This window comes from Apiospora marii (genome assembly GCF_038362585.1).
Source record: "Apiospora marii strain CBS 49790 chromosome Unknown utg000003l_segment0_segment0, whole genome shotgun sequence".
NCBI lineage: Eukaryota > Fungi > Ascomycota > Sordariomycetes > Amphisphaeriales > Apiosporaceae > Apiospora > Apiospora marii.
The window spans coordinates 1-14,926 of NW_027117374.1; the positions used below are offsets into that span (position 1 = coordinate 1).

Sequence of the window (14,926 nt, forward strand, 5' to 3'; positions counted from 1 at the left end):
CCTAACCCTAACCCTAACCCTAACCCTAACCCTAACCCTAACCCTAACCCTAACCCTAACCCTAACCCTAACCCTAACCCTAACCCTAACCCTAACCCTAACCCTACGGTTCTATATTTACCCCACTATACGGAGCATGGAATCCTACTCATAGAATCCTACTCCCATTCCGTTATGGAATCCTACCCCTACTTTTTCGGCTGCCCCACGCCGCACGGGTAAAATTCATGGAATCGTACTACGGCTCTGAGTATACTATATGATAGGCGGTACTCGCTGATCCCCAGGTAGCTTGGGTTAATCGAGTACTGCCCCTGATACCCGTAGACAAAGAGGCCGTAGAACATGTACCTGCAGCTGTGAGCAACTCGGGCGAACCCAGACGGACCCTTTCTGCCAACTCACCAAAAGTAGATGAATGCTTGAGCCGCCCACTGGTCTCACGTCAGTATTGTTCCTGTGATGTCTCGCCATCTGACTTACCATGGCACTGAGAAAGTCCTTGGGCCGCTTCATCTCCGCCATGAACTCGGGAAACAGTATGCACCCGCCATAGGCAAAGACGGCCTGCATGACACCCGACACGGACCCGGCGAAAGAGTCACTGTGCGGCAGGCCCCCGCTGGTCATGACCGGCGGATAGTTCCCGTTGGCGTCGGGCTGAACTGGGGCCCCTCCGTCGATGACGGCGCCGGCGCTGGCCCCCGAGCCCGTGTAGTTGGGCGGGTAGTTGGCGACGGCGCCCATGGTGACGAAGACCAAGACGAGGTTGGTCCAGACGGCCGCGTTGGCGAGCCAGCCGATCTTCTGCAGCGTGCGCACCTGTCCCGCCACCATGCCTATGGCGGCGCAGATGACGCAGCACACGATGAAGCACAGCTGGAACCGGGTGGCCTGGGACAGGGACTCGCCGCTCATCATGATGTTGAGGCCCACCAGGATCAGCAGCTGGACGGCCTGGAGGAAGTTGAACAGGTACCGCATCCACGGGCCGAACAGGCGATAGCCCAGGTCCCCGAAATCGCGCACAGGGTACTCGTACGAGTCGAGGCCCAGGAAGATCTCGTACAGCAGGTAGCCCGAGTACCCCGCGAGGACGGCAAAGATGGTGTACAAGGTGACGCCTGGGCCCCAACCCATCGTGGCAAAAGCATCTTCAGTTCTCTGTGTCAGCAGTGGTTGTTCTCAAGCATGACTTGGCTCATTCTTGCCAGGGCACTTACAGGGAAGACTCGACGGTCCGAGGATGTCGGTGGTGATGAGATAGAAGCATGCCCCGCGGGTGGCAGTGCGCAGTGCCCGGGAAGCATTGGACCATTCCTCATCGCTTACACTGCCGGGGTCGGCCGGGTTGGCCTTTTCGCCGGTGACCCTTTTCTGCGCCACGCCGGCGTCCGACTTGGACGGAAAGATGAGGGACCAAACCGACGTTTCACGACCCACAGGCGGATGGGAGGCTTCCTCGAGCCGGGTGTGCCGCGCATAGTGCAGGTACTCCTCGAACGTGACGGCCGGGTCGTGGAGCTTGCGCTGCTGCGGCTTGAGGCCAACAAAAGCGGCAACAAGCTCGTCGACGGCTACCTCCTTGGTGTCTTTGGAATCCATGCCCGGGTCGGCATCGTGATCTAGTGCTTCAATGGATTTAGTCATAGCGAAACCTCTGATAAATGGAGTCTACGAAACATGGACTATTGGTGAACAAACGGGTATCACAGTCGCTTCCGCTGGGCAGGAGTGGTGTTGCAACAAGCTTTCTCAGGGTTGCGATCAAGATCCGTCTAAGGGAAACCCCGCGTTAAAAAACCTCAGAGGCCGACGTGGGCATGATCTGCCAGATGCGGCAAGTAGACCATCCGATGCAGCAATTATGCAGTGTGACATCAAGAGCACTGCTTCGGGGAGACCAGTCAATCCGGATGCGACATTCTGATTGAGCATCGTAACTACGGCCAATGACGGGACAGGAAGAGTTCCTTTCGCGCTGATAACTGCCAAAGCGACAACCCCTTTCCTTCTTCAATGGTGATCAGCCAGTCCCAGCCAATGGTAATTTCGCCAGAGCACCTGACAACAGCCCCGTCGATACGGATATTGCATTGGTAGATAAGGCACGTGACACCTTTTCAATGGACCACTCCAATGGTGACCCATTGACGAGACCGCAAGTTGACAGGCAAGTTAATCCGAATGGCAGCCTGTGCGACGTTGAAATAAGGTGGTGTAACGATAAGCAAGTGAGATGACACCCCTTCCTTGAGCACATTATCTAGGATGTCTTCTACGACCATTTGGGCTTTTGGCGGGCGGGACTTTGGTCTCCTCGAAGTGCCTGAATAGACCGCACCCTAGTCATGCTGCAAGGTCATCCGACTCAACAGTGTCGGCCAACAGTACATCAATCAATCCGTCAAGTACTTAGTAGCTACACATTGGGAGAATGTGAGCAGAGAATGCCAAGTTGCATGCGCATCTACGAACGTGGTAAGCATGTCGCAGCTTGTGATCAGATTGAGGGGTTCAACGTTGCGACATCAGTCGAGCTTAAACATCATTGCATTAGGTCTGGCGTTGATGTGGTTCATCGACCCTCGATCAGCACCTCCGCCATACGATTCCCTGACTGCTGCCCCCATCAATATCCCCCCATCTAATAACATCGAAGACCAGTACCCCTAGCTTCGCCAATGCGCCGCCACCTGTAGCTTCCTCCAGCGGCCGTCTCTGTCCGGGAACAGCATGTGCAGCATTCCGATATGTTGAAAGTGCGCTGTCTGTTCTTCCATCATTTAGTTGGCTAAGAGCCAAGTGACCTTCTTCCAGCTGCATCTCCCAGTGGCGATGGACGCTTGTACCCAACGAAAACAGTCGGCAGTCCTCAGTGTTCTTCATGCAGTCCTTCCTGCGAGCTCTCAGTTCACCAAAGCAAAGCGACAACGTTTAGCAACTGTGGCTCTCCAATCGTGGTGACATCAAGTCATGCTCAATTCGTCATGCTCAACTTGCGCAGAAGCATCAGCACCTTTCAACAAGATGTCCCCCCATGGCTTTTATGGGGTGTTGTTCAGTCGTTGGTGGTTGTTGAAATCTGGAATGTCAAGTCTGAAGTCGGACGGGACAACGTACGGCATACTTTAGTTGACAACAAGTTGCCATTGATCTTCGGCCTTTCTGGAGGCTGTCATCGGACAGTATCTGGAAACGACAGAGGTGGGAGTAACTTACAGCTCTGGAGTTGGTCCCAGCTGCCCACCCCGCCGATCAGAGCTGCCCTCGCGGTGGGGATTGACTTGGTGCGATTGTCTGGTTTCGTGCGCATGCGGATAAGTAGCTCATTTGGGACTTGCTTCATCACTGCTGATGCAGTGTTGAGGGCGAATGGTTTCTGTGCAAGCTGCGCGGGCGCCACTACACTTTGACATGCTGGCTAATGCGACTCGATTCGCCCGATCAATAGCAAGGTGCTGATGAGGGGCTGTCTGACCAGGACTGATGCATGTAGTCGACAACAGCCCTGGGCAATCATGGCACATACCCTTGGTCACCACATGTCACTTGAAAAGACGCATCGTTCATCCATCCATAATCGCATTGCCAATTCGGTTGAATACATCGTGGAGCCGGCGCTCTAGCTGTTCGCGCACCTCCTGCTCAATCTGGCTGCCAAGATCCTCGGCGATCTCGTCGCAATCGGGTATCGAGCGCTTGACCTCGTCCAAGTCCTCCCCAAGCTCCAGCAGGCCCACATCCACGTTTTCCACCTTGCTTCCTGCCTCGTCCAGCTGCTCCTGCATGTCGGCCACCTGCCGCTCCAGGTCCGCCGTCGTGGCCACGAGCCGTTTCATCTCGGCGTCTTGCTGCTTGATGTGTTCTTGTTGCTGGAGAATGTGCGTCTGCTGCTGCTGGATGTACTGGTGTTGAGCCCGTACGAGCACCTCCATCTGCGCAAAAAGCGCCTCATTCGATGCGGTGGGCAGCTCCCGCTTCTCGTCTCCATATATGGCATCCTCGCCCCAGGCGCCCCTCTTGCTGGGCCTGGCAGACGGCGAACCGCTGCTCACACGAGATCGAGGCCGCTTGCCCTGCCGTTTCTCTTCGGGCGATTCGGGTCGCGCAATCTCGTCGTATCTCGGCGGCGGCGGTCCGTAGCCTGGTGGGGTATCGACAGCCACCGTCGACGCAGCTGAATCGGAAGCGGTGCTCGCAGTGCCATCATCGATTTCCTCAGGTTTCCACTGCTTGCCGCCCTTGCCGTTGTACAGACTGCGGAGGTCTTGAAGGTGCGCGAGCGACTGGGGCAGTGTCGAGGAGACGGGGTCACAGATTGTGGTCTCCAGCAGCTGCAGTCGGGCTTTGGAGAAGACGGTGTGTGGGACGTAGAAGGAGAAGCTGAGCGCGGTGGCGAGGGAGGTCAGGGAGTCGACGATGTGGGCCGTCGCCGGATTCTTGGGCTCGAGGGAGTCTTGGGCAGCGGGCACAATGAGCTGGCCAGGCGTGTGCAAGCGAAAGTCGAGCCGTGTGACGCCACTGCTGCCACCACTGTTCAACTTGCTTTGGAAGAGGCGCAGATTGGTTGCATCGTCGGCAGCAATGTCGGTGGCCCAGTCCAGCGAGGAAATGTGATGCGACGGAAGGTGGAAGTACAGAAAGGTCTTGTCGAGCCGTTTCAGGCGCACGGGGATGCGCAGCTTGAAGAATGAGGAGGACTGGTGAAGATGCGTTTCGAGCAGGATTTGCTTGTTGGCAGGGTCTGTGTCGAGGTACTGGCATGTTGGATGCTTCTCACCCTCGTCCGCATCGTCGCTGGTAAATGCGACAACGACGGGGCCTCGAACCTCGAAGGCTGTCTCGATTTCGGGAGGAGTTGCACCCACCACGTCGACAATTACATCGGCGGCATCGGCGGTAACGTTAGTAGCATCGTCAGTCGACATGACCCTAGAAGCCCTGTCAGCATACACCAATCGCGTCACGCTTTCTTACCCGTCTCGCATCGACTTCGTGTTCTGCCACTCCGATTCTCTCCCTCTTCTTTCTCTCCCGCCGCCCCAGCCCGAGGACCAACGACTGACGAGTTCCGCTGGCAGGAAGCTCCCGAAAGAACCCCTTCGAGATCCCGATCCTTTCGACGAAGGCGCGCTGGCGCGACGCATTCGCAGAGTAGGAGTCGGCCAAGTTGATCGAGGGCGCGGGTGACCCAGCCAGTCGTGTGGCGCGCAACAAGCAGGACGAGCACGGTGACGCGAGGAGAGACGCTCTCCAAGCGCCCCTAGAAGATACTGGATGAAGTCGAGAAGTGCGAAGGAATGTTGATGCGAAGTCGAGCGAGGTAGATGTCGAAGTCGAAGTGGAGTTGATGTGGAACGTGGAAGGTTGGATGATTGGTGATGTTGATTGATTGATGGACTGACGGATTGATGATGAATGATTCAAAGATCGATGGGAGCCTAATGAGGCTGATTACCTAAGGTAAGGAAATGGAGGCGGCTGGGTGGCCTGTGCGTAAGTGGTTGCAGCCCCACTTCCAAGTGTGCCCCACCAGCGCACCTCTGGTTATTCCACTGCAACCGTAGAACGCGTTGCTACTGTCGCGCAACTGTACATTGAAGTGACACTGCATTGTCCGCGATAGGCTGGCAATCGGTCAGCTGTGACGGGATCATTTGGGAATGAAATAACTGTCGAATATTGACGGAAGACCATTTGAGAAGAGGGATTGATGATGGCGAAATGACAGGCGACAGTGGAACAGTGAAAGAACGCATTGGACGGACGCATTGGAATAAGTGATGGCAAAGCATCTAATAGAGTGCTACAGGCTGCAGGTGACGTGCAGCATCATCTTGGGAGTTGGATCAGTTTCCCCTCGCAGCAGGCAATCAATTCCAACGTGCTGTTAGCCCATGGACTGTTTCGCAGGCTGACTTGGTGGCATTGCAGTCGGGAAACACAGCGTGGTACGAAGAGAGCCTCAATGCTCATAGCTCAACACCTGATCGGAACATACCTGCAGACCCCATCACATGTCAGAGTCCAGCAGGGGGTGAGACCAAAATTCAGCAGAGTAGGCATCGGTAATCCGTTTCCCAGATCGTATTCAAAGCCAATTGCAGTTGGAAAATCCGGCTGTGACCTACAGCTGCAAGGGGTGCATACAGTAAATAAAAACAAGAGCTACAAACCGACCAATGAGGGCCCCCGAGCAGAGCTGGCAAACCCCTCTGATTGGCTACGATACGTCAGGCCTCCCCTGAACTCCCAATTCATTAGTGGACTCGCCGACAGCCAACACCAGGAGGGATGCAGGATCGCCAACGCCGCAATACGGGCGCTTGGAATGGCAGACTCGTTGCTTTTTCCAACGGCTGAGCAGTCGAAGGAGGGTTGGTGCACGAAAAGGCGAGGTCCAAAACATGGAAACACGGCGTAACACCAGCTCAATTGCCCGCCCGCCCATTCCGAAGCCTCTCCCGCTGCCGCTTCCAACCTAGACAAGATGCTTGAACAACATCACGTATAAGTGGCCGCATACCTACCTAGAGTCTTGTTCTTTCCGAGACAGTTCACCAGTTCACCAGGCAACTTGCCCATCTCTTTTCCAGCAAGAACCCATCGACCAGCACATAATGAAGCTCCTACATCTAGCCAACGTCGTCTTGCTAACGGGTCTGCATGTCATGCCGGTGGCGGCACTTCCCGGCCCTACCGGTCTACTGCCACGAGAGGACATTGCCCCGCGCGATCCCATCTGGGACGCCATCTTCCACCTCAAGCTCCTCGGCAACCCGAAGAATGACTTCAGCTGCCGGAGCACCGAGCACCCGACGCCCGTCATCCTCGTGCACGCACTACTGGCCAACCCCGCCGTGGACCTGAACCTCTTGCAGCAGGAGATGCAGCGCCAGAACTACTGCACCTTCACCGTCTTGTACGGCAACACGCAGCCCCTGGCGCCCTGGATCGGTGGGCTCGGCGACATGCGCGAGTCCTCCCGGACCATTGCCGACTTCGTGCTCGAGGTGGTCGCCAAAACGGGCTCCAATAAAGTCGACCTCGTCGGGCACTCCGAGGGCGGCGTCATGGCGCTCTACGTGCCGATGCGCTACCCCGGGGAAGTCGCGCAGTACATAGACCACGTCGTGGCGCTCGGTCCCGCCGTCCACGGCGCCCAGTACTATGGTTTGACGAATCTGTGGTACGCCGGCGGCGAGGTCTCACGGGAGGTCGCTCGCGGAGTGCTGGACCTGCTGGGCTGCCCAGCCTGCGACGACATGGCCACGGGCGGCAACATCTACGAGGACTTCCGGAAGGCGCCGCGGATCGCGCAGGAAGGCAACAAGGTGACAGTGATCATGTCTCGCGACGACACGCTCGTCGCCCCCGAGATCAGCCGGGTCGAGGAGGTGGGCGTGCGCAACGTCGTAGTGCAGGATGCCTGCCCCGACGACACCGTGGGGCATGCCTACCTGGCCTGGGATACCTCCGTCTGGGGGCTGGTGTTCAATGCACTAACCGAGGACTACGACGCGCCGGTTCGGTGCGATGTGCAGCCCCCCATTTAGTTCTGGTGGGGTTGGCCAATCAGTGACATAGATGGTAATAGATGTGTAGTAGAATCCGTGCCACTGAGTTCAGACCTCTTAATTGCGCAGCTACATTTCACGTTGATACTTGAGGGTTCTAGCAACTATGAGAATGACTGGCCTTATGCACGGGTGACAGAAAATTGATCCCATGTACCTTGAGACCTTGACATCAGTATCTACAGACACACTGGCATTTCCACTATCCACTTTTGCGAACTATCTACATCCTATCATAAGCACATCATGCATTTGTATGAGAAACGACTTATGAGTCAAGCTCCATCTAAGCGGCAGATTCGTGGCCATCGTCCCAGCTCTCAGTCCATCTTGAGAACAACATGTTGTGACTCTAGTCTCAGCTAGCGATACATCTATCAAATAGCATCGAGTTGATCGGTGGTCCATGGCGATCGGAGATGTGGGTGGCACCAGTTCTTCATGAGACCCCAGACCACTGCACACAGAAGACCAAGGGCGCAAAGCAGAATGGTGTTCTTGAGCACGGCCCTTCGGCGTACAGAGCGGCGTGCCGAAGTGCGCGCGGACTGGGCAAGTCCGTGGTGAGCCTGCAACAGTAAAAGGGTTAGACATACTAATTAGAAGACTGTAAGCACACGTAGCTCACTTACCTCCAGGATGCGGTGCTTCTCGAGGGTGTCCACCACCAAGGCCAGATGCTCGGGCGACATTGGGTCCATCAGGGGGTTTCGTGTCACATTGAACCCAAAAGACGGACGAGGTCGGCCTGAGTTATTGAACAATGATGACGGTGGAGAGCAGGCCTTGACGCGGTGGGACGGAGCAGGAGGGGGGAAATTAGCTGCAGTTGGCCATGTTGGCTGCTGCTGCTGCTCTGGTGTGTGTACCATGATCTGACGAGGCCCCGATGGTGGAATGGGCTGTTGGACTGAGCGATGGGAACTCTGGCTGAAAGGGAAGCATGCCAAGTAGAAGGGATGGGCTATAGATTATATCGCAACACGAAAGTAGAGACTACATCTCGGTCGAGCCCTCAGGCAGATGGCCCGCAAAGGACTTTGTTCACTGTCCAACGAAGGCTTCTTCCATGCATGTTGGGAAAAGAGCGCGGTGGTTCTTAGTTGGAGCTGCAGACCATCCTGGACTGGCTGACATGGCGCGGCTTGAGGGATGGGATGCGAGACAGGCAGTTTTGCGACAAAGAAAAGGTGGACCATCGCAGAATATGCTGGCATCTTCAACAGATTACTCCCTGCTTTCTGTTCAGAGACGCTTTCTGGCCATCGGGGCATTTCCTGACAAAAAGGGTGCCGTCCTTTTGTGGCTCAGGGCAGTCAACTACAGCGTTTGCGCAGCCGCCGATTGGGTACACACGTCCGAGGCATGAAAGTTAGGCCCTTGGCCGCAACTTGACTTTTTCGAAGATGTACTAGATCAATCCAGCCTTCTCTCCAGGCTACCCGTCACATTTCACTGCCCTGAGATGTGGCTTGCAACCATTCTGGGAGTGCCGATCTCGTTGACGGTGGGGTGATGGTGGGGCAGCCCTAGGGGAAGTGCCGCTGTCGCCGCCGGTTTCAGAGGGCGCATTCCGATTGGCATCTAGAGGGGCATGCAGACTTATGCTTGTTGCCATATACCCTTTACAGCGGAATTGGAAATCTGCATGCAGTCAACATCGAGCCATCTCGCCATGAGCTGCAGGCCTTCTGCGACACGAATCACAACTCCTTGTTTTCCCACTTCCTTTGGCCGGAGAGCATGGCAGTGACGACACATGGTCCAATGTCCAGGCGGTGTACAACGAATGATACAAAAACGTCCAGTTTCCGACATCTTCTCTTTCTCTTCTCCTTTCTTGACATATTCCCCCATTGATTTACTTTTGTTTCTTTTCCCCTTCCCCCAATAACGGCTAGAACCCAAGAAACATTTCATCCAAGACCAAGCATTGTACATTGATCTACATCACCATCCCCAGCCCGTTCTCCCTCCACCTGCCAACTCGAGTGCCTTCCCCCCATGGAGCCCAAGCCTTGCCGTGTCTCCAATTGCGATCTAGACGCCGAGGGCGACGACGCGAAATACTGCTGGAGGCATCTGTGCGAAGGAATCGAGGATTCCTGGTGCGGGCGGCGCAAGAAGGCCAGCGCGGACCAGTGCCCCGCCTGCACGTGCACCTGGGTCTTCAAGCCCGGCGGCTGCGACAGCGACAACCACGTCGTCGGGGAGCGCTGCGAGTGGCCGGTGGAGGGAGACAACGGCCGCTGCCGAAACCACGACCCGCCCTGCTCCATGTGCCAGGACTTCCGAGCCACCCGGTCTTGGGGAGACGGCGACGAAGGACGCCCGGACCTGGATGTCTGCGCCGACTGCTACGATTCATTTTCGTGGATGAGAAAGCCCAAGCCCAAGCCTAAGCCCGTTGTCGTCTCGGCCGATGGCACACGAGTCCAACACAGCACCAAGAGACGCAGGCTTCGCTAAGCAGCTTCCCCTGAATCCATCTATCCACCCACCTATTTGAGAGTTTAGCAGGTGTCACGGCGTGTGGCTTTTCCCCGGGCCCCGGAGTGCCTGGGGTTTTTCCCAGACGCCTTACCTGTTTCTGAGAGTTATGATACCCCCTTTGCGAGTCACTCCATTTTTTGAGAGTCCGGCAGTCCGCCACACCTTGGGTGATAAGCGCGTCGACAGCTAATATAACACTGTTACATCAAAAATTCGTCCGCATTACTATAGTGAACATGTCTAGCCTGATGGTCGCCTGGAGCGGAGCTGTCTGGCACGCCATTGACTCTGCCGAGCTGGCGTTCAATTGAACTTGCACTGCACGTCCGAGTCGCTCTGGCTAGACTGCCTGGTGCCTGGTGCCTGGCTTGTCATTGCCTAGCGCCCGTCTAAGGAACGGCGCCCTCCTGCCTAGTCCCACAGTAAGCGCTAGCAATTGGCCAAAACACGGCGCCTTTAGGCGATGGGACCTGAGGTAGATAAAAAGATAGCGCAGGCCAGATTTGACGACGCGTTCATTTCCAATGCAACTATTCATTCGCTTTTTACTACTTGCTACCTGGGTCTGGCGTCTACTGTCTTGGGCTGCTGACAAAATGACCGGCCTCAGAAGAAGCTCCCGCCAGCCAAAGGCCGCTGCCCCGCATGCTGTTCGTCCCGCTGTCAATGCCTCGACAACGGCAGCACCCGCCGCCAAGGGAAACAGGCCATCTGCCGCTTCTTCGGCCGATCGAATCTCGTCCCTGCCGCCCGAGATCGTGACCATGGTGCTGGGGAACATCGACGCCCAGGACCACCGAACCATGAACGCCCTGGGCCGGACCAACAAGGCCTTCTACACCCTCATGATGCCCCGCCTGTACGGCCGCGTGGTGCTGCACGCCCAGTACCATATCCACATTGCCAAACTGATCCGCACCCTGGAACCCTTGCTCACCATCACCCAGAAGAAGCAGCTCATGAAAGAGGGCACGTACAAGGGCCAGCAGGAAAACGGCTATCGGCCCGGGCCCGACGAGGATGCGAAGCCCATCTGTGCTGACCATGTGCGGCAGCTGATTGTCGGCTGGGTAGATCCCGGCCGGAACCACAAGTTCATTGTGCTGCGGTACCTGGAAGAGGCCGTCCGGACCTTGCAGAATCTCGAGATTATCAACACGTGGGTCATGAACGCGTGAGTGGCTGCATCCCCGACTATGGTAATCTGCAGCAGCTAACAGTCATAGGTCCATCGCGCGAGGTATTGCGTCCCAGAAACACCTGCAAGCCCTCAGCATCCGGTCGCGGGATCTGGGCCGAGATGACGCCACGACCGAGGCGCTCTGCCGCGTCAAGAACCTCCGCCACTTGGCACTCGTGACCAGCGACTGGAGCGATGCGGCCAATTCCAGTGTCGAAGAGTGCCTGGTCCGCAACTCGGCCTCGACGCTAAAAAGCCTGTACCTGTCCACCGCCTCCTACGGCATCCGGTTCCTCCCTTACAGGAACGGTCCGGGACTTGCGAGCAGTGGGACCGCCGGCTACCGGCTCACCAATCTGACATCTCTCCGCCTGGTGGACTTTCACCTCGACGGGGAAAACGCCGCCGAGATGCTGAAGTCGGTCGACTTTGTCCGGCTGGACGAACTGGCCTTGGGCAGGAATCGGAGCGAGAGCGGGGAGAGTTGCGGCTCGCTCTTTGACCCGCTGAGTGCGGCCTTTGCTGCCGCCTCGCAAACGGCCTCCCCGCCCAAGCTGCGTTGGCTCCTGATTGGTTTGTCCAAGGGCGTCGAGGCCCGGACCCGCTTCGTCGGCTCGTTCAGCACCCTGACCACGCTGCTCGCGGAAAACCACGGGAAATACAAGGAATCTGTCTCGACGAACCCGGGCCTTTCGAGTGCGCTGTTGGCCGGCATCCTCGGCCACCGGAACCTGAGGACGCTGGAGCTGGCGCATCCCCGCGGCTGCCAGACGGGGGAACGGGTACCGCACCTCTCGGCGCAGACGGTGCGCGCGCTTGTCGACGGGCTGCCCGAGTTGCGCGAGTTGGTCTTGGCACCCGTCGAAGACCAAATCGACGAGATCGCGCGGGTGCTCGTGGAGGCCAAGAACCTGACCAGCGTCACAAGCACCATCTACGACAGGGCCGATGATAAGCCCGGTTTCAGAACTGTGGGGGCCATTGTCCGAGCCTTCTTGGATCACGTGGACGCCACCTCGCAGCAGATGGGTCAGGGGTTCGTCTGGGAGGACCACTACCGCCTCCGCCGGGTTTCGGCCTCGTACCGGACCTGGGCCGTCGCGTCCACGTTTCCCAAGCAGCGCAAAGGGGACAAGGTTACACCGGAGAGGGTGACGGGAAGAGCGCACCCGGACCGTGGCGTGTTGGTCAAGGATGCCACCGAGTCCGGCTCTCGACTCACGGTTGCGGGATTCGACCCTACCTTCGGATGGGTTGATGGGGTAGCTCGGGACTTGGCTTGACGATGGTAGATGGGCGGAAACATAAAAAGACGTCTCGATTTTTATCTATCATTCTATCTGTCAATTTGATCGTCTTGTAATTAAATATACTTAATCATGGTTCTACATGCTCATGCATTTCAGCGGACCCCAGCCCGTGCTTCTCCAAAGCGATCGCCGCCGCCGTCTCGTCCTGCAGGGCGTGCGGCACCAGCTGGTCCCCAAACAGCTCGTCCATCTGCTCCAGCGTCCGGCCCTTGGTCTCGGGGTAGAAGAACCAGTAGCAGAGGAACGCGACAATGTTGAGCGCGAAGAACACGTAAAAGTACCTGAACCCGATAGCGGCGAGGGCGGCGGGCGAGAACTGGGCAAAGATGAGGTTGACGGTCCAGTTGGTGAAGGTGGTGATGGCGTTGCCCAGGGCGCGGGCCTCGACGGGGAAGATCTCGGCCGGGTAGACCCAGCTGATGATGCCGAGCGGCGTGTAGAAGAGGCTGAAGACGAAATTCATGGCCACCATGCTGCGGAGCTGGTGCGTGTTGAACGCGTGGAAGTACTGGGCCTGGACCGCGTTGACGAGCAGGGCCGCCGCACACCCGGCCGCCGAGACGAGCAGGGGCTTGATGCGTCCCACCCGGTCGAGAAGCAGCAGGCCGATGCTGCAGTAGACGATGGACAGGGCCCCGCTGATGCCGATGATCAGCAGCGACTGCTGCGTCGAGATGCCCAGGATTTTGTAGATGCTCGGGCCGTAGTAGTTGATGACGTTGATACCGCTGAGGGGGCCGAACGCCTGGACGCCGCAGCCCAGCAACAGCCGCCTCCGCCAGGTGGGTTTGGTGATGATGGACCTCCAGGTCACGTTGCCGAGCTCACGGTCGGCAAGGATCACGTCACGAATCTCGCGGAACTCCAGCTCGATGACGTGTTCGTCGAGGCCGCGGCGGAGGCGTTGGAGGGAGCGCCGGGCGTCGTCGGCTCGGTCCTTTTCGAGCAGCCACCGAGGGGATTCCTGCAAGAAGAAGATGCCCGAGATCAGAATGAGGCCGGGTATGTTTTGAAAGGCCAGAGGGAAGCGCCCTGGATTAGGTTTCCAGGTTAGTATACAAGTGGTAGAGGAGTAAGACAGGCAAAGAAGACCCACAAGAGAACTGAGTAGAAATGAAGGAGCAGCCGTAGCCGAGCCACTGCGCCACGAAGAAGCCCCAGCTCAGCATCAGCTGCAAGAGGCCCGACAGCATGCCGCGGTGCCGGGCCTCGGACAGCTCCGACGCGTACATGGGGATCGTCGACGTCAGCTGGCCCACCGCCACGCCCCCGATGAAGCGGCCGGCAATGAGCATGGCCATGTTGACGGCGCCGGCCTGCAGCGAGCTGCCGAGGACCGACACGAGGGCGCCGACGAAGATGGTCTTGCGGCGGCCCAGCCGGTTGGCGAAGAGCATGTTGAAGATGGTGCCCAGGATGGCGCCCCCCTGAAAGGCCGACACGATGCCGCCGGTGACGGTCTCGGACGGGGCGGAGAAGTAGGCCCGGAAGGTGTCGAGGGCGATGGTCGAGGTGATGATGCCCGAGTCGTAGCCAAAGAGGAATCCCCCGATGGCCAGGAAGAGGGAGGAGAGGACGGTGGTGGCGAGGCCCATCTTGCCGATATTAGACAGACAAAAGTCTGCAAAGATGAGACTAGGGAGAGGCGGTAAAAGGTGCCAACTGCGAACTAAAGCGTGTCATCGTGGAAAAGACGGCGGGAGTCTATGTTGCTCACGACAGCATATTATATAATCCACGGTGAGACAACGCGTACAAGCCACGCGAGTTCAAATCAGGTCTTTACCCCAGGCAATCCCCCCCCCACTTGCCCGAGATGGCGGTCGGTTACCCCAGAGAGCATGAGGTGTGCTAGGCCGGGGAGTGGAGGCAACTAGGCATGATAACAGCTAGTTTGGTTTCTAGACCCGGAGACCGCTCACCCAAGAGGCTAGCAAGTACCGGCCTCGGCTGACAAAGGCGCGAGCTGTGGGTCCTGGCTCCATGGGGACTATATCGTGAGATATTACGGTCTGGGGCAATCCTGCCAAGTCTCGGGGGGTGCTTTCCCGAGCAGGCGGCGGTCGGGCATGATTGTAGCGAAGCCGATGTGGTATCTGGTTCACCCCTGGAGACTTCAAGTTCCAGTCGCAGGCCACCTTGGAAACAACCCTATTGCCCTGTTTCTGTCTCGACCCGGAGTGCAAAAAGATTGTGCGAGGTCATCACCACCCATGACGCAATTGGCTCCGACAAGAGGTCCGTCTTCTGGTACCTGAAATCAGATAAAACTCATATTTGGCCCCCGAGCGTTGCTGCTATTCTTATTCTGATGCGAATATCAGTGTTCAGTACATGTGTTGGAGATGCTGGCGACTACAGTC

At 57.4% G+C, this 14,926-nt stretch overlaps 7 protein-coding genes across 7 annotated transcripts; 3 read left to right on the forward strand and 4 right to left on the reverse strand.

Annotated features, from left to right (window-relative positions):
* Positions 1-401: 401 nt before the first annotated feature.
* Positions 402-1,650, reverse strand: PG985_003448 (amino acid transporter; the record flags this gene model as incomplete). Its single annotated transcript, XM_066823217.1, has 3 exons — positions 402-434; positions 484-1,154; positions 1,224-1,650. 3 exons carry the CDS (start codon positions 1,648-1,650, stop codon positions 402-404), a joined length of 1,131 nt encoding a protein of 376 aa, XP_066686377.1.
* A 1,919-nt stretch (positions 1,651-3,569) lies between these two features.
* On the reverse strand, positions 3,570-4,931 carry PG985_003449 (uncharacterized protein; the record flags this gene model as incomplete). Its single annotated transcript, XM_066823218.1, has 1 exon — positions 3,570-4,931. The coding sequence occupies one exon, from the start codon at positions 4,929-4,931 to the stop codon at positions 3,570-3,572; it is 1,362 nt and encodes a 453-aa protein (XP_066686378.1).
* Positions 4,932-6,623: 1,692 nt separating this feature from the next.
* Positions 6,624-7,559, forward strand: PG985_003450 (uncharacterized protein; the record flags this gene model as incomplete). The annotated part of the gene is made up of 1 exon (XM_066823219.1): positions 6,624-7,559. The coding sequence occupies one exon, from the start codon at positions 6,624-6,626 to the stop codon at positions 7,557-7,559; it is 936 nt and encodes a 311-aa protein (XP_066686379.1).
* Positions 7,560-7,957: 398 nt separating this feature from the next.
* On the reverse strand, positions 7,958-8,452 carry PG985_003451 (uncharacterized protein; the record flags this gene model as incomplete). Its single annotated transcript, XM_066823220.1, has 2 exons — positions 7,958-8,149; positions 8,213-8,452. 2 exons carry the CDS (start codon positions 8,450-8,452, stop codon positions 7,958-7,960), a joined length of 432 nt encoding a protein of 143 aa, XP_066686380.1.
* A 1,132-nt stretch (positions 8,453-9,584) lies between these two features.
* PG985_003452 (uncharacterized protein) lies at positions 9,585-10,049 on the forward strand (the record flags this gene model as incomplete). The annotated part of the gene is made up of 1 exon (XM_066823221.1): positions 9,585-10,049. The coding sequence occupies one exon, from the start codon at positions 9,585-9,587 to the stop codon at positions 10,047-10,049; it is 465 nt and encodes a 154-aa protein (XP_066686381.1).
* A 620-nt stretch (positions 10,050-10,669) lies between these two features.
* PG985_003453 (uncharacterized protein) lies at positions 10,670-12,536 on the forward strand (the record flags this gene model as incomplete). Its single annotated transcript, XM_066823222.1, has 2 exons — positions 10,670-11,247; positions 11,300-12,536. 2 exons carry the CDS (start codon positions 10,670-10,672, stop codon positions 12,534-12,536), a joined length of 1,815 nt encoding a protein of 604 aa, XP_066686382.1.
* A 94-nt stretch (positions 12,537-12,630) lies between these two features.
* PG985_003454 (general substrate transporter) lies at positions 12,631-14,158 on the reverse strand (the record flags this gene model as incomplete). Its single annotated transcript, XM_066823223.1, has 2 exons — positions 12,631-13,595; positions 13,660-14,158. 2 exons carry the CDS (start codon positions 14,156-14,158, stop codon positions 12,631-12,633), a joined length of 1,464 nt encoding a protein of 487 aa, XP_066686383.1.
* Between the last annotated feature and the right edge of the window lie 768 nt (positions 14,159-14,926).